Source organism: Cryptomeria japonica, chromosome 8 (assembly GCF_030272615.1).
Source record: "Cryptomeria japonica chromosome 8, Sugi_1.0, whole genome shotgun sequence".
Taxonomy (NCBI): domain Eukaryota; kingdom Viridiplantae; phylum Streptophyta; class Pinopsida; order Cupressales; family Cupressaceae; genus Cryptomeria; species Cryptomeria japonica.
Window position 1 is genome coordinate 631,771,882 of NC_081412.1, and position 24,250 is coordinate 631,796,131.

The window sequence follows — 24,250 nt, forward strand, 5'->3', positions numbered from 1 at the left end:
TACACTAGGTTCACTTCCTTTGCTCACTTCCTTCTTTCTCGAGATTAGATTTTCCTTCTTCTTGAATCCATCATTCTTCATTACATTCTTCTCAGTAGGTCTTTTGAATAAGAAATGTGCAGAGGGTATTTGCAGAGCTCAGGAATATGCAATGAACTGGATTATAATGAAAGTGACATGGAAAATTTTATCTTATAATATAAATCGAATGTGCAATGCATTGGATTGCGATAGCTAGCTATTTTCAAATTTGAATTTTTGTGGGAAACAGTTGGCCATGTCATATTAAATATGCAGTCCTCCATTGCTTTGAATTGTTCAGTTTTCTTTTATGCTTTGAATGAAACTTGGTTTTTTTTATTTGATTTTATGCAAATTCGTGGTTACTGGGGAGCCTTACACCAATTGTCACAAATGTAGGTACCAAATGCAAATCCATTTAATGCATGAATCTGTGAAGTGATATTTGGAAGAATGTACACTTGAGTGTCTAAGAAGTATAAAGTTGATTGTTTTTATGTCATGTAATGCACCAATAGTTGTGTATATGTAATTATAATTGGAGTACATTTGTATTTTTTAACCACTTGCATAAAGTGGCTAATGTAAACATTAAGTTTTTTAAAAAATAAAAAATGTTTATTATTTGTGCAAGTTGTTTTGTATTAAAATAGGAAATGTACCAGTAGTTGTTTAGTTTTTTTTACTTTTTTGTTGTCAACTACTAATTCATTTGTGAACATGTATTGGTGTTAAAATAAATATTTACTAGAATTTTTATATTTATGTACTGACAATTTGTTTTTTATGTTTTGGGGGGTCAACATGACAATAAGGTGGTGATTATTGGAACTATGTTATCTATTGGTACTCTTCCCCTAATAGAAACCTCCTTGTTCAATCTGTTTCTATATAATGGTATGACATGAGTTCTACTGTATATCACTTGAAAAGAGATAAATTGAATTGTCTCTACCAGTCATTTATTTGCTGCTTCTTTTTCAAATTTATTATTTATTGAAATAATTAGATTAGACTATTTCAAATTAATTATAAATTGTAATTGTTTAAAATAATTTATAAACAAATAAACATAATTTTTTTTATATTATTCATTAAATTAGTTATTGGAATATAAAAATAATTATGAAAACAATTTTAGGTTCACTTTGTGCTTCAATATTTGCAGGGCACATAACTCCGGACGAAAACCTTTCTACAAGATAAGCAAGAAATCAAGGCGACATATCAATATCATTAAAAAAAAATCTCTAGCCATATATGGACTAGGATCAATGGCACGAATCTGCACTGGTCATATACTAATAAAACCCTATCTTTCTCACCCTATTATTGAATGTGGTATCTACTTTCATCTATTTCCTCTTATATACAGATCAAAGGCTAAAATCATAGCATCATATACATTGAAGACCCTCTTTCTCACCCTATTATTGAAAGTCAATATTCCAATCACAGTAGAGAATGCCAAACCATAACTCAATCCAAGTCCCACTACCCACCATTTCATTTCAGCCTCTGAATTCTCCGTTTCACTACCTGTATCAATGCTTGTGCAGTTGTCAATGCCAGAAGAGTTCTTGCCAACTGTTGTATTGGTAAATGGAATTCCAGTTAGCTTAGGATTGCCTATGTAGGACGACTCCCCAAAGGTTAGAAACTGCCCTCCGTGGGGCACTTTTCCATCAAGCATGTTGTAAGATAAATTCAAGAACTCCAAATAACTCAGCAACTGAAGTTCTAAAGGAATGTTGCCATTCAACCTGTTTAGCGAGAGGTCCAGAGACTCTAGCTGTTCCATGCGTCCCAATGTGTTTGGGATTTTTCCAGTGAGATGGTTCCTTGAAAGGTTCAGGGCTATCAAGCCCTTGAGGTGTCCCATTTTGAGAGGAATGCTCCCCGATAGATTGTTGTTTGAAAGATCAATATATTTCAGAATGAAAAGAACTTTCCCAAACTCAGCATCCCCACCTTTCCAGGGAATTGCAGTGTTATATGTATACACCTTTTTAACCGTAAATATCTCTGAAGTATCTTCTTCAAGATATTCTGGATCATCTTGTGATGCATCGACCATTGCAAGCAAGTTTGTAAGATTGCTTGGAATAGGTCCTGAGAGGTGCTTGTCAGAAAGGTACAGAATTTGAAGATTTGGAAGGCCAATTACTTGGGGTGGAATAGTGCCTTGAAATTGATTGGACCTTAACATCAAGACATGCAGCTGTGATAACTTTCCAATCCAGTGTGGGATGGTGCCTTCCAAAATATTATTTCCCAAATCCAGTACTTGTAGAGACGGGCATTTTGCAATGGATGACGGAATAACTCCTCTCAAATGATTACCAGCGAGCTTCAATGTATGAATGTCTTTCAGGTTTCCCCATTCTGCTGGTATTTTACCTTCCAGGTCTCGCCAAATCTAGAACCCTGAGGAGCGAGCAATTCCTGTTTAAATGAGGAGGAATCATACTGCTTAGCATATTATTTGAAAGGTCAAGAAACTGCAAATCTGAAGTGCAGATAGAATCTGGAATGGCTCCGCTGAGATTGTTTTTTGACAAGGATAAGAACTCTGTATGCTGAAGATGTTCACCAATATTAGTAGGAATAGAACCACTAAACTGATTCATCGTCAGGTCCATCATCTTAACACCAGCAACAGGAACAGGAAGAGCACCTTCTAAGCTGTTATTGTTCAAATCTAGATACAAATCAGCCCTGGATATTAGTCTAGACGGCAGTGAGCCTGTTAATTGATTACAACTAAGGTTCAAATAAGTAAGACTGGGTAACTTCCATATCCAAGATGGAATAGTTCTGATATTGTTAAGGGGGAGCTCCAGATGTTCCAAGTCATATTGGCTGACAAGAAACGATGGAATTCTATCTAAACTGCAAGAACCTAAACCCAAAAAGTTGAGCTTCTCGAACCGTGGAATCCATGCTGAATCAGCGTTCACAGTTAAGTGATTGTATGAAAGATCAAGCAATTCGAGTCTAGTGAGCTTATCGAATAGAAAAAGGGAAATGGAGCCTCCTAAATTGATGGAGTCTAGATAAAGGGTTCTTAAGTTAACAAGATCTGAAACTGTGGACGGAAATGAGGTATTCAATAGGTTATAACCGAGGTCAACATAATAAAGGGAAGAAAGTGATCCCAACGAAGGTGGGATTATCCCTGTTAACTTGCTGTGGAACAGATCCAAGTAAGCAAGTTTAGAGAGATTGGTGATGGAGTGAGGAATCTCACCTTGAATGTTGGTATACGACAGAGCGAGACTCTCTAAGGATGACATATTCCCTATATCGGACGGAATTTTTCCCTCCACGGCTGTCTGTAAAAGATCAATACTGGGTAGTGACCAAGACTTTTGTTGTCTAATGAAAGAAAGGTCCCCTCCAAGATCGATATTCATGGAGAGATTAAGTGAGAGCAAGTGGGCTGTCACATTTACAAACCAAGCTGGTATTTGCGGTGACACATAGTTGTCAGCAAGGTTGAGATGGAGGAGAGAGGTGAGGTTGAGAAGGGAATTGGGAATTGGTCCTTCAAGCCCACAGGTAGACATGCTAAGTTGTTGAAGGTTGGATAGACCGCGATCAGCTTCACCCCACTCTTTGCTTGCAGAGATGCTCACTCCATCAAGAGAGAGGTATTCCAAGCTCACCAGATTTGATAAGCTTTCCAAATTCACAAAGAACTCACTTACAGAGAATTCATCCACATAGCCAGCAGATGACAAGTCAAGAAAAGTGAAACTCTTCAACTTGCCATAATGGGGTAGAGAGAAATTACCATTAAAGAGGTTGTAACTCAGATCAAGATGTTCCAACTGTTCAAGTTGAAAAATCGATGAACTGATGTTACCTTTCAAATTATATCCACTCAAATCCACTTGAGAAACATGGCCTGTGTGGACGTTACAACTGACTCCACTCCAGGTGCAGCAATTGAATCCGTGCCAGTAACCTAGTGTGCTGTTATCATCTACAACGACTGCCTTGAAATCCAGTAGATAATTTCTTTCCGGGAGGGGACAATGCAATTGCAAGAGAAGAGGTGAAGTAGAAGAAACAGCATGATATTGTTATCATTGAAAATGCAACTCTGCTAGATGAAACCATACCTTCCATATCTTCCACTCGCTAAAATTCTTCTTTTGATTCAAAAGAAGAAAGATGATCGGAAGTTGTGGAAAATGAATGATAAATAAATGTCTTCCAATGCTTAAATAATGTTGTATGAAGAATGGAGGCGCGTGGGAGGGGAGTGGTGTTGGCATAGCAACTATATACATGATGAGATCCCTCTCAACCAACAGTACGTGCTTTTGGTGTGATGGCTAAATCTATATGGTATTAGAGCGCAGGTCATCGGTTCGAGTCCCTCAAGCCCTAGACCCTTCATCCGCGTAAGCTTGGCTTATCGACGTGGTATGTAGTAGGTATGAATCCTACATGGTACATGGTTGTATTCGGCTCTATCGTGTGGGGGGCTGCTGGCATAGCGACTATATCCACGATGAGATCCCACTCAACCAACAGTACGTGCTTTTGGTGTGATGGCTAAATCGTGCTTTTGGTGTGATGGCTGAATCTATCCATCACACCAAAAGCACAATTTAGCCATCACACCAAAAGCACGTACTGTTGGTTGAGTAGGATCTCATCGTGGATATAGTCGCTACGCCAATAGCCCCCCACATGATAGAGCCGAATACAACCATGTACCATGTAGGATTCATACCCACTACGTACCACATCGATAAGCCAAGCTTACGCAGATGAAGGGTCTAGGGCTTGAGGGACTCGAACCGATGACCTGCGCTCTGATACCATATAGATTTAGCCATCACACCAAAAGCACATACTGTTGGTTGAGAGGGATCTCATCGTGTATATAGTTGCTACACCAACAAGTGGTAGAGCCGTGTATTCAAGTCTCAGTAACGTCTAACCATATTCAACGAGTTTGATAGCCGAAATCTGATTCTTAGATTTTAACGTTAAAGAGTTTCGGAATTTCCTCGACTTTAGAAATATAAGGGCATTGTCAAAGTCGATCATGCTAAAGATATATCTTATATTATTTTCTTATACGAGAAAAATGTTGAATATGTCAGAATAATTTTAATTTCTTATTGTAAAGAGAAATAACATTTTTTTAAAACAAGAATTATTCATATTTCATATGATATTTTTTACGAGATTATCAAGTTTTGTTTTTAATGATATGATATAGAATGGTTTTAGTGTTATATATGTATCTCTTAATCAAATGTTTGAAATATTTATAGAACAAAATTTAATAATTGTTAATTTACAAAATTTTGTGACAATTGAGAAACTAATTTACAAAATGATATTTTGATTAAAGTTAGTTGAGAAGGGCTCCAATGCGTTATAGATCTAGTATCGACCATCAAAAATAAAAAATGGAATAAAACTAGTCACAACGATATCAAAATAGAGCAACTAGCGAAACCTTAGAGCTATAACCAAACATTTTACTTCTTATTTCAAAGCAAATATCTAAGATTGCTTATCAACCATCTTATCCTAAGAAGACTTATATGTGGGATGCTTCTTCTTGCATTGAACAATTGTCTAGGTAGATCCATTATTACTATTAGAATGACACTAACCCAAAGACAAAGATGGATCAGCAACATTAGAAACAATAACATTATCAGTAGAAATAATAGTATTAAGGGTAACAGTGTATAAAGGGTATAATATTGAACATGTGGAAATAATATTGAACATGTGGAAATAGTTTAATTTTTAATGGAAAGAGAAATGATAATATAAATCAATGATTAAATATTCAAACCTCACACTATATTTTTTGAGGAGATGATAAAATTTAGTTTAAATGGGTATGATGTATAAAGGGTTCTAATGTTACATGTGTCCTTTAATCAAGTGTGAAATATTTATATAGCATAATTTTTTATTAATTAAATAATTTTTTGTGACAATTGAGAAACTGCTTTTATCCCCTTAAAATATCTTAGATCCTCACATTCTTTTCAATATATTTTCATGCTACTAAAGGAAAAGTAATAATTGTAAAATTATTCGATCACGAATATACAATTACTTATTTATAAAGATACAATCTCAATAGTTTTGCTCTTAACATCATCACCTCAATTTAAATTTCTTGTCATTATTGTATAGGGAAGGATGTAGAGAAGTTTTTATAGCTATGGTTTTAAACTCATTCTAAATTTAGGCTTTTTCTTTTAATAATAACCTTGAAACAAAAAAATAAAAATTAAGATAGTTGTTTGTGAAGAGACTATAAATGAGATACCATATAAATATGTCATAATGATATTTATTTTTTCTTCATGATTGTTAAACGTGATATCTCATGTCTCAATACACCAAAGTTATATTTGGACTTTTAATTGGAACTCTTAAATCATGTGAATGTTTTTTTTTCTTGCTTCTATCTTTTTTTTGTAAGTATTATCTTGTTTCATTTGGTGGAATGTTCCATCTACAATGAATATGAGACTATGCTTTTGCTCATGAATTTCCTAGTTTTCTTTCATGAGGTTACAACACAATAGTTCTTCCTACTTTACTACATTATGGAGTAGCCAAAATCAGTTGTTAATAGTTCTCAATTTGCTTAATATATATTTTTGTTGTTCACCGCAGGTGTATCCTGACGACCCAGTCCAATGCCAAACCTACCTTACCTTGGTCTTACTTATTGCCAAGTTGGGCTTAGAAAGGGGTGAGATGGGGCGAGACTAATCCCCTGGGGATGCACCCAATAGCCTGCAAACCATGTGCATCGAATAAGCCCATGCCTCAAAGATGAACCTGTAACCAATGGGATAAATTATACTAAGAGATAGACAATAATTTAAAGACGATCTAAACTAACAAATTGTGTAACTTTTGAGTACATTCAATTTGTAATTTTTAAGAATATCTTTTATAAAATATTTCTATTATTTTTAATTTTATTATGTAATTTTCTTTTTGAGTTTATATTACTTTTTATTTGAGTGAGAGTTTACCATATTATAGAATATTCTCTACAAATAAAACCTTTTAACAATTTCTTATAGTTAAATCAATAATGTCATTTTTTAAGATATGAATATTTTTGATAAGTTTCTATTGAATTTTATATTTAGATCATTAACTTTTAATTGATATCAATCGAGAACAATTAGATATATATTTCAGCATATCACATTTCTCTTAACATATATATAATTTTCATTTAATCAAAGTAAAGACATTCATGTTCAAACGAATACTTTTTTTTAAAAGATTTTCTTAACAATATTTCACATTTTTCTTAATGTTTTGAATGAAATCTTTTTATCTTTGTAATGGACTTACATTCATCATGAACATTTTTAAAATGAAACATTAGAAAACATAAAGCAAACTATCCTTCTTAGAAATTTAATAATGAGGAACAATAGCATTTTCATTTGATCTCCTAAAAAGAGAAGTATTCTTTTTCAATATTTTATTAGAAAAAAACTTTGATTTAAGTCTAAACAATTCTAGATTATCCCTTCGTTCCCTATGAATCACCATTAAGTGGAGCTTATTTCATCATCCATCTGCAACAACCTAAGACCACTATGAATCACGGTTAAGTGGAGCTTTCAAGTCAATGACACTAACCTCGTCATCTCTGAAGCACCCCTATGTCATCTCTACACTATTCTTAAAAAAAATTCAACCCGCTTTACTCGAGAGTCTTCCTATGTCAATTTTTTCTCGAGAAATAATGTTTTTCTCGATATCATGTAGACCTAGAAAGTCGTGGAGTTTGGTTTATATCCTTCTCACGTCACATAAGACTTGCTTGGCTATTAATTTGATCATTTGACACGTAGAGGTGAGAGAATATCTAAATGAGAGATAATATTCAAATCAGATTTTGTAGTTGAGTTTGAATGTGTATATGAAATTTATTTAATGACATTAATGTCAAGATGCCTTTACCAATACATTTGTGTGAAACCTAAATTTCAATGTTGCTTTTATCACTATTTGGATGTTAGGGTCATGTTATTAGATAAGAAAATAATGAGATCTATTCAACTTCATTTCTTATTTAAAAAATTATAATTATCAAACAATTTTATTAATTTTTATGTTAGTAGATGAGAAATTAATGAAACATATTTAACCTTATTTTTTGATTAAAAAAATCACAATTATCATGTAGATGAAAAATTATTAATGAGACCTAATCAACTTCACTTCTTGGTAAAGAATTCACAATTATCATTGATTGATAGTGAGGGGTCATCTTACTAATTCCCATGCTAGTAGATGAGAAATTAATGAGACCTTTTAAATCTCACTTCTTAGTAAAGAATTCACAAATATCATTGCCTGATATTGATGGGTCATGTTATTAATTCCTATGCTAGTGGATGAGAAATTAATGAGACCTATTCAACCTCACATCTTGGTAAAGAATTCACAATTATCACTACTCGATAGTGAGGGGTCATGTTACTAATTCTCATGCTAGTAGATGAGAAATTAATGAGACCTATTCAACCTCACTTCTTGGTAAAGACTTGAAAATTATCATTGCTCTATTGTTAGGGTTCATGTTACTAATTACTATGCTAGTAAATGAGATAATGAGACCTATTCAACCACACTTCATGGTAAATGATTCACAATTATCACTAATCAATAGTGAAGGGTCAAGTTACTGATTCTTGTGCTAGTAGACAAGAAATTAATGAGACCTATTAAATGTCACTTCTTGGTAAAGAATTCAAAATTATCACTACTTGATAGTGAGGGTCATGTTACTAATTCTTGTGCTACTAGATGAGAAATTAATGAGACCTATTCAACATCACTTCTTGGTAAAGAATTCACAATGATTGTTGCTCAATAGTGTGCAGTCATGTTACTAATTCTTGTGCTAGTAGATGAGGAATTAATGAGATCTATTCTACCTCACTTCTTGGTACAAAATTCACCATTATGACTACTCAATAATTATGTCACATGTTACTAATTTTCGTGCTAGTAGATGAGAAGTTAATGAGACCTATTCAACCTCACTCCTCGGTAAAGAATTCAAAGTTATCACTACTCAATAGTGAGGGGTCATGTTACTAATTCCCATACTAGTTGATGTGAAATTAATGAGACATATCTAACCGTGAACTTCTTGGTAAAGAATTCACAAAAGATCTTGATTTGACTAGGATAAAAATTGGATTCACGGGGTCATTGAGAGTATCTATTCTAGCTTTATTTGAAGTAAATTTGAAATAGAACCACAAGATTTTTTATGGTCTTTAAAAATATGAGATTTTTAATTCTTACTTATAAGAGTTACGTATTTATAAAATAGCATTTTCAAATAACTTCATCTGATCCTTCAAAAAATAAAGCAAATTAACTTTCTTTCTTTGATATTTTGATAGGCACGTGTAAGAAACTCTACCAAAGATTTGACAAAAATCCATTTCAATTGACACCCCTTCGATAAAAATCCTCTGAAATTAAATGAAATATTCTTTAGAACATACATGATTCACACAGAACTTATAATAGCCACAAATGAAACGCAACCTGTTTTCAGATGTTATAGGTCGTGTTTCACTCAGTCCCTTGCATCTAGACATACATTTGTTTCATGTCCAGGGTGCTCCAACCGAATGTCCTTATTTAATCTATTTGAACATGAACATTCATCTCTGTAATGTTTAAGTCATTTATTCATGTTCAGACTTGAGATCTCATTAAATTTTGATACGCTAAGAATTGACGCATCTACAAGAATACAAATGACGTCCTCATATCATGCCTATCTTGTTTCATCATCCTTCTGGAAGAACCTCAGAGAACCTAAGGTCTGTATGAATCACAGTTAGGTGGAGCTTTCAAGTCCACACCATTAACCTTATCCGTTCACCTTCGACTGTTGTTTTGTTCGTTTATTTTAATAATGCGGACAGTCACATCGTCTATTTGGTTCTGCATTGGATCAATAATTATAATTACTAAAACTAGATTATCATTCTATAGATGTTTACCTTTATTTCAAACTTTATTTACTTTGTAGAAGTTCATAAATGAAACTTTAAAACTTTTCTTCCATGTTCCTTTTCATTATTTATCTCAATCTAGTTTGTTTTTCTATTTTTTGTCAATCTTAATTTTTCCTTAGCAAAGATTTTAGTCTTTACGATATTTCCTTTAAATAAGGGTTTGTGAACTTCATCCTACGGAGGGGAGGAGATGTTCAATTGCTCAAACACATATTGTAGAAAGATCACCCACAAATCAAGATATTTACATTTTGAAATAGACATAAATTTGGTTGAACTATATTACCTGATCCAAAAAAATGATCCTATAATATAACATATTTGTAAATTAAAAAAATATATTAATAGAAATCGTTAGAGATCAAAATAAATTATAATAAAACATAATAAATTTTAAAATAAAAATCAAAGAATACAAAAAATTAAATTAAATACTATAATTTTTAAACTAATAAAATATACAATTTCATCCCTTAAAATTACATTTTACACATCAAATTATTTAATAAAACAAAAACACTTAAAAAAAAAATTTCATATATACCGATGAAGAAAAAACACCTTTACACTAGAAAAGCTAAAACCAAGGAATCATTTTGAATTTCATATATTACCCCTGGAAATGTTTCTGTCATCATTAACACCAACAATTTCTTACACACCTCATGCTAATAAATTTGCAGCGGCCATATACTAAAAGAAAACTTTGTCATTATACTAACAAAACCCTCTATACAGTTGTATCTACTTTCATCTATTAACCTCTTATACACCCATCAATAGCTAATAGTACAACATCATACAAATCGAAGGCTCTCTTTCTCACCCTTTTATTTAAAGTCAATACTCCAATCACAACAAAGAATCCCAAACCATAACTCAATCCAAGTCCCACTGCCCATCCTATCATTTCACCATCTGAATTCTTTGCTTCACCAATTCTCTCAATACTTGTGCAGTTGCCATAGCCAGAAGAGTTGTTGCACACGCTTATATTGGTAAATGGAATCCCACTTAGCTTAGAATTGCCTAAGTAGGAGGACTCCCCAAAAGTTAGAAACTGTCCTCCATGGGGTACTTTTCCATCAAGCATGTTGTAAGATAGATTCAAGAACTCCAAATAACTCAGGAACTCAAGTTCTAAGGGAATGTTGCCATTCAACCTGTTTAGCGAGAGGTCCAGAGACTCTAGCTGATCCATGTGTCCCAATGTTTTTGGGATTCGGCCACTGAGATGATTCCTTGAAAGGTTAAGGGCTATCAAGCCTTGAAGAGATCCCATTTTAAAAGGAATGCTCCCTGATAAACTGTTGTTTGAAAGATCAATACATTTAAGAATAAAGAGAACTTTCACAAATTCAACATCCCAGCCTTTCCAGGAAATTCTGATCTGATTTGTATATGTAGCACCAGTTGAACTGTATTCTTCGAGATGGTTTGAATTATTCTGCGATGCATTGACCATTGCAAGCAGGTTTGTAAGGTTGCTTGGAATAGCTCCTGAAAGGTGGTTGCCAGAAAGATCCAGAATTTGAAGATTCGGAAGGCCAATTACCAGGCGTGGGATACTGCCATGAAAATGATTAGACCTTAAGACCAACACATGCAGCTGTGATATCTTTCCAATCCAGTGGGGAAGGGTGCCTTCCAAATCATTATTTCCCAAATCCAATACTTGCAGAGATCGGCCTTCTGAAATGGATGAGGGAATAACTCCTCTCAAATGATTACCATTGAGCTTCAATGTATGAATCTTTGTAATGTTGCCCCACTCTGCTGGCAATTTACCTTCCAGATGATTCTCTGCCAAATCTAGAACACTAAGAGAAGAACAATTCCTGGTTAAATGAGGAGGAATGACACTGCTCAGCGTATTTTTTGAAAGGTCAAGAACCTGCAAATATGGAGTGCAAATAGAATCTGGAATCGCTCCGCTGAGATTATTCCGCGACAAGGATAAGAACCTTGCATTTTCAAGATACGCACCGATGTGACTAGGAATAGAACCATTAAACTGATTCATCGACAGATCTAGCAGATAAGCTCCAGCGAGAGGAAGATGAAGAGAACCTTCTAGGCTATTATTGTGCAAATCTAGAGAGTCAAAATACATGGGTAAGGTTAGCCTAGATGGCAATGACCCAGTTAATTGATTACAGCTAAGGTTCAAACTATAAAGGCTGGGTAAGTTCCATATCCAAGATGGAATATTTGTTTGGATACTGTTAGCAGATAGGTCCAGACCTGTCAAGTCATATTGGGTCACAAGAAACGATGGAATTCTATCTAAATTGCAAGAGCCTAGTCCCAAAGAGGAAAGCTTAAACTGCGGAATCCATGTTGAATCAATGTTTACAGTTAACTGATTGTAAGAAAGATACAGGCTATCAAGACTAGTGAGATTGTCGAATACGGAAAGGGAAATGAGGCCGCTTAACATATTGGAGCCGAGCGAAAGGCTTCTTAAGTTAACAAGATTTGAAATTGTAGATGGAATCGTACCATTCAATTTGTTGGCATAAAGGTCAAGACTAACAAGGGAAGAGAGTGAATCCAATGAAGGTGGGATTACCCCAGTTAACTTGTTGTAGGACAGGTCCAATTCAACAAGTTTAGAGAGATTAGCTATGGAAAGAGGAATCTCACCTTCAATATAGGTATTATATAGATAAAGACTCTTCAAGGACGACACATTCCCTATAGCAGATGGAATCTTACCTTCAATTCTGGTATCCGACAGAGAAATACTTTCCAACGACAACGCATTCCCTATAGCAGATGGAATCTCACCTTCAATTCTGGTCGCTGATAGATCAAGACTTTGCAAGGACAACAAATTCCCTATAGAAGCTGGAATCTCACCTTCAATTCTAGTATCTGAAAGACGAAGATGCTCCAAGCATGAGATATTCCATATAGCAGATGGAATTCGGCCCTTCATGCCTGTCCCTGAAAAATCAATGCTGGTTAGTGACAAAGAAGACTTTCGTTGTCCAATGAAAGAAAGGTCTCCTCCAAGATTGTAATTCCCAGAGAGATCAAGAGAGACCAAGCGCCCAGTCACATTTTCAAACCAAGCTGGTATATGTGCTGACAAATAGTTCTCTGATAGATCGAGGTGAAGGAGAGAGGTGAGGTTGAGAAGGGAATTGCGAATTGGTCCTCCAAGCCCACAGTCAGACATGCTGAGTTGTTGAAGGTTGGATAGACTGCCAACATCTTCACCCCACTCTTTGTTTACAGAGATGTTCACTTCAGCAAGAGAGAGGTATTCCAAGCTCACCAGATTTGATAAGCTTTCCAAACTCACATAAAATTCCCTTACAAGACCCGAAGAGGATTCATTTACATAACCAGCATATGACAAGTCAAGAAAAGTGAGACTCTTCAACTTTCTATTATGGGGAGGACTGAATTTTACCCTTGAAGAGGTTGCCACTGAGATCGAGGTTCTCCAACCGTGCAAGTTGGAACAGCGATGAACTGATGTTACCTTCCAAATTGTATCCACTCAGATCCAGTCGAGAAACATGGCCTGTGCGGAGATTACAACTGACTCCTCTCCACGAGCAGCAATTGAATCCGTGCCAGGAAGTTAGAGTGTTATACTCATCTACAACTGCTGCCTTGAAATCCAGGAGAAGGTTTCTTTCAGAGAGGGGGCATGCAATTGCAGGGGAAGTGAAGCAGCATAATATTGTTATGATTGCAAATGCAACTCTGCCACATGAAAACATAGCTTCCATTGTTTTGGAAACTAAAATTCTTGTTATCTTTACTTTGAAAGAAAAGAGATGATCAGAAATCATGGGAGAAGAATGATGAATATATCGCTAACTGTGGTTAAGTGTTGTTGTGTGAGGAGTGCCACGTATGCAAAGAAAGAGTGTCACATCAACATAGTAACATTTTTGTCGTTTTTAATGGATGGAAAAGTCACGTGAAGGAAGGCACAACAAATTCGAGGGTCCTTGAGCGATATTTCCAATTTGAATGTGATGGGTCTCGTGTAAAACAAGAATATGGCGTGTCAATATGGAAAATTAACTATGTAAATTGTGACTACATAATTCCAACATTGACCGACAATTTTTATTAGACTTAAATCTCGTGCATTTCCTTTCCACAAATATTCGTATCGACCAGGAAAAGCTTTCACATAAAATTAAGATTGCTGGAAAACATAGACCAGATTATACGACTCACACAAAAATAGAACATACTTCAAAAATACAAGAATAATAAAGAAATCAGGGGCACAAACTAAATTTTCGGAGTTGAGATGTTTTCAAGCAAAGCATTTTTTTTAAAAAATCTATGTTGAATATCAAGCAATTTTTTTAATTATGGTTTATTCATGTGATATTTGAACACTAAGATATATTTGATAACAAATTTAATTATATATCTGAATAATTTTGTACAAATTTTAACTGTTTATCATTATAAAATTATATAGGTAATAGAGTTTTGATAAAAAATTAATTTTATTTTATGATTAAAAAATTAAATATGATTATATAGTAATTAAATTCAAGTTTCTAATATATTTAAAAAAAAAATTGTTTGTGAATCTCGTATATTAAAAAAAAAATCATACATAGAGTAGAAACATCATTTTTGTCCAAATTCATCCAAGGATTGGCAACAAAATTTCAAATTGCTTTATATTAATTTTTTCTTTAATTTTTCTAATGTTTATATTTATCCATATTGTAATAGAAAAGATTGTATATTCATGTCCTCTTCTTTTATGTTTTAGGCCTAATTTGATTAGGTTATCTTTAATGTATTGATTAGTATATGTCCAGACATAATTTTACATCAGATTTCAATGATTTTATCCTAATCTCATTCTATCTCCATGCATTTCAAAGGTATGAAAATAATCAATAATCTCCACCATTAGTTAGCATGATTTTTTCATAGTCCATGAAGAATTGATATTATTACTTTTGATTTTAACAATGCATATTTATGAATCGTCAGTTTGATTTTAACTGAGTGTGATCCAAAATGTTCATTGAAAAAAAAAACAATTAAAACCAAAAGTAATCATATCAAATCTCCACCACTCATCATCCTAGATTAGACCCACAAATGCACAATTCATGTAGGTCACTTGCATGCATGCATATTTGAACCTAACAGTTTAAAATTGGATTGATAATTTCATCCCTTTTTTAACATTATTATTCAATTAAAGTCTAATTTATTCCACATTACAACCTAGGTTAGTGTTTGTAAGGACTAATTTCACTTCATTTAAATTATCATGAGACAATCAAAATAATATTTACATGAAAACTTAATAGAAAGATCAAGTAACATCCTAGTAAGGGCATCATTAGCTTGCAACATCATTCTAGGTGTCCTACATACTTGATTAATGTCTTTAATCCTCGTTCATCACCATTCATTTAGTCTACTTTATGCACTAGCTAATAAGAACATAACCCTTACTTACTAAGTTCCTAGAAATGGTATCTGTAAACACCACCCTACTTGATTCATGTGGTACTAAACAAGATTATGCACTAGTGTTAATCATCTCTAAAAAATACAAAATCTAGCATGCAACTCCATGCACCATACACTATGCACATAGTTCTAAGAATTATATCACACCAACACATGTATTTCCCTATAACATGTGTGCTCCCTAGTTTATATCAAGAACAATGAAACATCATCAAATTTATCTCCTTGATTCATACACCATTCTTGTAACACTTGGAACCATGATGCACAACTCATAAGAAACATCCTAAATCTTGAATAGCTTTTTATATTATGTGTCACTCGTGAAATGTCAACGATCATGCCACAACTTTATGGATGATTCTATTTTAGTTTCATGCAGCATTTGTAATTATTCCTCTTAATGAACACATCCCACTATTTATATTTTAATATATATTATCACACAACATTTTAAAATACCACACAATGCTCCAACACAAATTTTGGAGCCATTACATAATATTGGTCATCTATTTGCATATTAAGAAACTAGAATTCTAACCATCAAAAGATGAATTCTAACACATGGAAGCTTAACAATTTCAACATCCATAATGAGAAGTGTCTTCATGAACATGTACACAATATATAAATGTACATCGATAACATAAGAAAATAATTGGAAGAATATATTTTGACATAAGAAAAACAGGAAAGATAGGAGGAAATACAAACATTTATCTTCCTTCGGAGTATACTATGTACCCAATATGTAGATTAATAAGATTGTTTATTCTATTTTTTAAATTTTTTCTTAATATAAACCTGTGTCTCTATATTCCTTAAACTTTCATATGTCACAATTACATCCTTATTTAGATTATTATCTCTTGGACCACCTTAGATCTAGATCATTGGTATCAAAATGGTTCATATCCCATCTCCCTACAATGTTGCAATGGTTCTAAGGATTATGATAGTATGGTAAATATTTTTATTATCATTATAAGGTAGAAGCAAGTAATTTTTTTTCTTAAATTTTTAATGTAACCTATGTTGTTCATGCAACATGCCCTCTAGTAGCATGTGGGCTACAAGAGACTGGAGCTTGTGATCTTGTGCCTACCATAGGAAGCTTTTACCAATTAAGCTAGGTGCCAAGCCTTGTCTTGTTTATATTTTTTGATCCCTTTCTACTACTTGTATATTTTTACTTTCTTCATTCCTTAAGTTTTATGGAGGAATTATGTTGTATTCTACATTTCATTCTTAAGTTGATAAATGGGATATTATGTTTATATTTAAGAATTTATCTTTCCATCTACTCATTGTGCTTTCTTGAGAGATTATTAAATTGTTGAAAAATCTAATTTCTTCACATCTTGCAATCTTTTCTTCAATGAGATGACATTTATTTAATATGTCAAAAAAATAGCATTTTTTATATATGGTTCCACATTTTTGTTAGGAAAATGGTGTCTCAACCTTGCAAATACATAATTTTCCTATTTATAGTAATTTTATATTTGAGCATGAATTGGTCTAAAATTTACCCCAAAGCTCTGAATTACTAAATAAGCATGTTGGTAAAATTTCTTCTCAAGATCATGCCTATATTTGAACACATTAAGTTTTCCATTTTTTTAAGTTTGGAAAAAAAGCTTCAAAGTCAATTTTGAATGCCTTAGAGGCATTTTTGGGTCTGTAAAGGGTTGTAACTAACATATTGGGTTTTAGATTGATAGAGAACTTCATGTTATTTTTTGTGCTTCAAGTGGTTTGTCAATCAAACTCTCAGATCAAAATTTATGACCTCTAGAACTTGGGTCTCTTGAAATGGGAAATATAAAAATGTATTGGAACATAAATGAGTTGTAAAAGGGAGTTACATGTGTTGGTGTGTTTTTTAACACATCATAAGGAATCTTCAATTAAAAATAATTTGGACACCACTTTTAGCTAGTCTTAGCTCATGGATTTGTAATACCATTTGATAGTTTCTTGTATCGTCCATTTGATAGTTTCTTGTATTTTATATCCTATAAACTAGGTGCATAATATGGAGGTTATGTGTAAGATTCTTATAGATATTCAATTACCTTTGAATGACTAGTTAGTGATAGTTCTATTAAAAACTTGCTATGCAAGTATATTGTATTCTTTTGTTTCTTTCTAAATAATAAATTGGGTATCTTTGGAGTGTGCTATTTTTCTTTTGAAAGGATTTTCCCCATGTAAATCATTGTTTTTGGTATGGATGGCATTTGTTATATCCTATAAATTAGGTGCATGAGATGAAGGTTATGTGTAAGAGTCTTATAGGTATTCAATTACCTTTGGATGTGTAGTTAGTGATACTTCTAAAACCCGATAAAAAATTAACCCAACACTTGCTTAACACATTTTACCCTATACTATTCTATAACATAAATTCATCAAATCATGAATTTTGATAACAATAATGTCAATATCATTAAGAAGAATAAAATATTAAAATAATAGTATAAGATTGTAGTGTCGTAAATTGTTCACCCTCAATTGGGTGGTACAATTTCAAGCTTAGGTTAGCACCTGCCTTAGTGTGTTGCATTTTGTATTTTAAATTCCCTTTAAGCATTTAATTAATCAATTTAATTAAATCTAAAATCCTCTTTTATCACTTCACACATCATAAAAATGGGCCCTTAACTATAAGTGCACCCCTTTTTATTTTATCTTTTTAATTAATTCATTCATCAAAGCCCTAATTATGTCATATTTTAACCTTCAAGGCCTAATTTCATATATCCAAACATCTTGCATCATCGCATCGAGTTGGGGATCACCTTATAGTCATGATACCTTGCATCCCTAAAAATTTGGAAAAAAATTGGTCAGACCGATGTGGTTCACATCGACCCCTACTTTTTCTCCTCAAATTTCAGGATCATGTTTTGGAAATATTATAATGTTTAAAATCAACTTCGTGTGAAATTATATGATTTCTAGGTTGGCCTATGATAAAAAATAAAGTTAGGGTTTTATACATATAACCTTTCCTTTCCTCATTTGAAATATCTGACAACTCTAGCAATTGAAAGAGCCTCTTATGAAGTGAAAGTGAAATTTTATGTGAAGTATTCAATTGGAAAACCAATCTTCTTATCAAGTCTACATCAACCATTTTCTGTTGAACACTAGATGTCATTGAGATGGGGGTGAATCAGTGATTTCCAAACTTAACCCTTTTCTGTTGAACACTAGATCTAATTTAGAATTATTGTTGTTATTTTGACTTCCTTAACAAATTGGCCCAAACTTATACCTCTTTTTTGGAAGTCGTCATTGAAATAAGCATGGAAATGTGATTTGCACATTATAGTGTTACATGGAAAGGCAAACCACAAATCAATTTTAGTCATCTAATTAATTAATTTTGATCCAAACTAATCCATACTAAAATCTAATTAAGAACATCAATACAACTTTACTATCACATCCTCATAAGATTATACGAACATTTACTAAAATTAGAACATACTAGCATATTGTAAGATTTTTCTTTTTAATTTAAGTCAAAACTTATCAACATCAAATTTGATAAGTGTCAAAATTTGCCAACATCAAATTTGATCACAAAACATATTTTAACCTCAAAATACTTGCATTTCAATTACTATCACAATTAATTAATCTATAATTAATTTCTTGTTAGTATACAGTTTATTGTGTTAGCTTAAATCATTATTATTATTTATTAGGTTTAAGAATAAAAATTACAAAAAGCGATATCTGAAACATTTAGAAAAAAAGTACCAAAAAAATCCTCATCAATCTTCGATGTCTTACACATATTTTTTCCAATAGGTTTCAGGAAAAAAATAAAATAAAAATTAGATCAAAATATGGTGACCATACACATGTATTGTATGCTCTTGAAACATACATTTTTAAATAGTAGGCTTTAGAAATGCTTTCTGAAAATCAATTTATATCATTTGGGTATTAAAATAAATTACATGTTTGAAAACTAGACTTGGAGTAATACATTTCATATTTCTAAACTTTTTCAAGATTCAATCTTTGAAGTATTTCAATTTTTTCGATCAATTGTGAGAAATTTTAAAAATCGGAAACAAGAACTTCCACTTTGAAATTTTATGTGGACTCAACTTCTTGCAAGAACATGCATACGATATGGATTCCACTAGCCAACAAGTTATGTTATGTTAGGTGATCCATATATTGCTATGTTAAACAATCACAACTAGCAAGCCACACTATATTAGGTGACCAATTCCTTAAGAAGAATAAACAAGAACAAAAATCAAACTAGCAAGACACACTCTACTATATAATAAATTCTTTATGTAGTGTAAACAACAATAGAGATCAAAATAACAAGCCATGTCATACTAGATGATCATGATGAGTCATATGAAATGGATGTCATTGGCTAAAAAATTATGTTTTGTTGGCTGAATCACAGACCATCAAAACCTTATAGAGTGTAAAAAAGGATCACACTAACAACCCACACTATACTATCTAATGATCAAGATAAGTCGTATACCACAAAAATTGTTAAGACTCATATGAAAGCAGCAGCTAGAAGAGGTGAAGAAAATTGGCTAAACATGCACAAAAATAAAGAGGGTTCATGTGTGAGGAAGGGGAAGAGACCCCGCAATGAAAAGTAGAAGAGTTGATAGCACATGAGAAGACAAGAGAAGGTTGTGTAAAATAAAATAGTGAGCTCATTATTTGATGGTTGTGTGAGGAGAGTGTGTAACATGCGCAAAAGATGAAAAGATAAGCATGGTTGGGTGCACGAGGAGAAGAAGAGTGTAATGTTGAAAGGGGAGTGTGTAGCAATGCATGGAGACAAGGGAAAACCTGTGTAAAGGCAAAGAAATAGAAAAATCAGTAACCGCACCCTTTTAGACAACTGAAATGAAACAACTGCAATGTGAGAAATTTTTGTTTCTTTGGAATCTGAAGTGTCCCACATGAGATAGCCTATCGATTAATTCTAATAATAGTATATTGATTTTTAGTGAAATATATTATTGAGAAAGAAATAAGATTAATTATTTGATGTAAATATGTAGTCAGTCTTAGTTTCTTTTATATCTATGAATTTAAAAAATTAAATAGATGAATAAATCATTAATTGAAATGTCAATAAATATGAATAGTATTGTAGTTAGGAATATTATAAGTAAAATTTAGATTGTCACTTTTGAAATTTTTAGTGTAGGTTGCATCTAGCATCATAACAATGAGAGCTCTATGAAAGCAAGAAGCCATACAAAGGGCAGTTGTAAGTTGATACAATATTTATAGAGCACTTTTAGTTCACCCATTTACTTTGTACAATTTCAAAATAGTCTACCTAAGCTCAATTGTTATAGACAAAATATGACCTATTTCATCCACTATTTTTTAAATGTAATAGAATTACATACTTGTAATGAGGTTATATAATATTGTTTTCAAAAGTAGTTCATTCAAATCATTCAATGTTTCAATTAGCAATTTATATTTGAGAAAGGTCCAAAGGTACAAAAAAATAAAGACAAGTATATTTAATGGTCCAATTTCTATGAATGCAATGTATATATGTCTCATTTGTTATGATTAAGGTGCCATCAACCTTGTAAATCTTCTATAATTAATTATTCCTACTATTTGTAAAATTCCATAATGGAATATGTACTCGCTAAGCAATGGTCTTATTTCAGCTATATTTAGATCTCAATACCTAAAAAGGGGGGTGGGGAGACTTACCCCGCACTATTGTTGCCCCTCCAAGATTCTCCTAAGCAGGGGTTCTAGGGTAGTGCTCCCAAATGGAATTTTTTAGAAAATTGCATTGCAAAATTATATAATTTTTTAGTCAATCTAGATCATTCATCATTAGGTCATAGAAATTATGGTAGGCTTTGTTTCCTTATAAGGAAACACATTTTAATGAGGGCATTGTATTAAGATTGCAACAAGACAGAGAGTTCATATCAAAGAATAGATGATGTTGAAATGAAGACAAAAAGTGAAGGGTGTTAGTGATGTATTGTAAACTCTATTGAAATTTATGTAAACTCTCTTCTTGTGTTTATTTTCTTCTCTAAGAAATTCTATTTTCTTTTTTGTATTTATTTAGACCATGAGAATCAAGTAGTCCCCTATAAATTATAGTGCACTAGGTAAACTTTTTAATGTAACCTATGATGTTCGTGCAACATGCCCTCTAGTAGCATGTGGCCTACAAGAGACTGGAACATGTGATGTTGTGCCTACCATAGGAATCTCTCACCAATTAAGCTAGGTGCCAAGCCTTGTTTTGTTTATATTTTTTGATCCCTTTCTACTATTTTTATATTTTTACTTTCTTCATTCCTTAAGTTTTATGGAGGAATTATGTTGTATTCTCCATTTCATTCTTAAGTTAATAAATGGGATCTTATGTTTATATTTAACAATTTAGCTTTCCATCTACTCATTGTGTTTTCTTGAGAGATTATTACATTGTTGACAAATCTATTTTCTTCATGTATCTTGCAATCTTTTCTTCAATGTGATGAAATTTATTTAATATGTCAAAAAAATAGCATTCTTTATATATGGATCCATATTTTTGTTAGGAAAATGGTGTCTCAACCTTGGAAATACATAATTTTCCTATTTATAGTAATTTTATATTTGAGGAAGAATTGGTCTAAAATTTACCTAGAGCTCCAGATTCCTAAATAAGCATGTTGGTAAAATTTATTCTCAAGATCATGCCTAGATTTGAACACATTAAGTTTTCCATTTTTTTAAGTTTGAAAAAAAAGCTTCAAAGTCAATTTTGAATGCCTTAGAGGCATTTTTGGGTCTAAAAGTGGTTGTAACTAACATATTGGGTTTTAGATTAAAGGATCACTTTGTGCTATTTTTTGTGCTTCAAGTGGTTTGTCAATCAAATTCTCTGATAAAAATTTATGACCTCTAGAACTTGGGTCTCTAGAAATGGGAAATATAAAAATGTATTGGAACATAAATGAGTTGTAAAAGGGAGTTACATGTGTTGGTGTTTGTTTTAACACATCATAGGGAATCTTCAATTAAAAATATTTTGGACACCACTTTTAGCTAGTTTTAGCTCATGGCTTTGTAATACCATTTGACAGTTTCTTGTATTTTATACCCTATAAACTAGGTGCATGAGATGGAGGTCATGTGTAAGAGTCTTATAGATATTCAATTACCTTTGGATGTTTAGTTAGTGATACTTATATGAGAAACTTTCTATGCAAGTATATTGTATTCTTTTATTTCTTTCTAAATAATAAATTGGGTATCTTTGGAGTGTGCTATTTTTCTTTTGAAAGGATTTTCCCCATGTAAATAATTGTTTTTGGTATGGATGTCATTTTTTATATCCTATAAATTAGGTTTATGAGATGGAGGTTATGTGTAAGATTCTTATAGGTATTCAATTACCTTTGGATGTCTAGTTAGTGATACTTCTAAAACCCAATAAAAGATTAACCAAACACTTGCTTAACAAATTTTACCCTACACTATTCTAGCACATAAATTCATCAAATCATGAATATTGATAACGATAATGTCAATATCATTAATAAGAATCAAATAGTAAAATAATCGTATAATATTGTAGCGTCGTAAATTGTACACCCTTAATTGGGTGGTACAATTCCATGCTTAGTTTAGCACCTGCCTTAGTGTGTTGCATTTTGCAGCTTAAATTCCCTTTAAGAATTTAATTAATCAATTTAATTAAATCTAAAATCATCTTGGTGTGAAATTATATGATTTCTAGATCAGCCTATGATCAAAAAAAAAGTTAGGGTTTCATACATACAACCTTTCCTTTCCTCGTTTGAAGGATCTGACAACTTTAGCAATTGAAGGAGCCTCTTATGAAGTGAAAGTGAAAGTTTATGTGAGGTATTCAATTATAAAATCAAGCTTCTTATCAAGTCTACATCAGCCACTTTCATCATCAATTGAAGCTTTGAAGATATTGAAGATATTGAAGAATAATAGGAGATCATCGACTGTTGATTGGCTTGTACCTCTCCCTTAGGGTTTGGTATGATTTCATGTTATTTTCATATCTTTGTATGAGTTTCACAATACTTATTTTCAGATCTACATTGCTGCTTTCGATCCACTTTTGTATTTGTGATTTGAAGCATTCTCATTTACATCATGTTCATTTAGGGTTGTATGCTCATATCATAGGATAGAAATCTTATTCTTATATTTTAGCACATTTAGGATCTTATACACACATAAGGTTCTTAAAAACACATTTGCAATACATTATTAGCTATTGTGGAGGTGAAAACCACCAAAATAAAGGGTTTGACTAAGGTAAAACACTATATAGCCACCCAAACACCATTTTTGAAGTTACAAGTGTAGATACATGAATCTGATAGACACACAATCTTTCAAAAAGATGGAACTCACAAGTGCAGTCCAAGATCCAAAAATAGGCCCCATAACACTAGGACCAAGGTGCCCAGCACCCTAGTCCTCAACATTTTTCTACAGTTTTTAGTAGTTCAACTTGCAAGGATCTTAATCTATAGTTTTTAGGATTCCATCTCAGTGCAGTATTAGGGACCAAGGCACCTAGCAACTTGGTCCTGCTCAATCAGGGTCAAATTTTGGTGACAGGTGCATGTTTGAGTTTAATT

At 32.7% G+C, this 24,250-nt stretch overlaps 1 protein-coding gene across 1 annotated transcript; it reads right to left on the reverse strand.

Moving 5' to 3' along the window:
• Window positions 1-1,372: 1,372 nt before the first annotated feature.
• Window positions 1,373-13,840, reverse strand: LOC131043833 (receptor-like protein EIX1). Its single transcript, XM_059210607.1, has 5 exons — window positions 13,516-13,840; window positions 10,857-13,346; window positions 6,809-6,861; window positions 2,422-4,022; window positions 1,373-2,222 (listed from the first exon to the last, which is right to left on the reverse strand). Exons 1-5 carry the CDS (start codon window positions 13,838-13,840, stop codon window positions 1,373-1,375), a joined length of 5,319 nt encoding a protein of 1,772 aa, XP_059066590.1.
• Between the last annotated feature and the right edge of the window lie 10,410 nt (window positions 13,841-24,250).

What these genes read in the sequence shown, in the direction of transcription:
- LOC131043833 (XM_059210607.1), bottom strand. Translation starts at nt 13,840, where the DNA reads ATGGAAGCTATGTTTTCATGTGGCAGAGTTGCATTTGCAATCATAACA. An exon ending in CAGTGGCAACCTCTTCAAGG is followed by an intron (nt 13,347 to 13,515) that starts GTAAAATTCAGT and finishes CTCTTGCTGAAG; the next exon opens with TGAACATCTCTGTAAACAAA. An exon ending in GATTTGGCGAGACCTGGAAG is followed by an intron (nt 2,223 to 2,421) that starts GTAAAATACCAG and finishes CTTGATGTTAAG; the next exon opens with GTCCAATCAATTTCAAGGCA.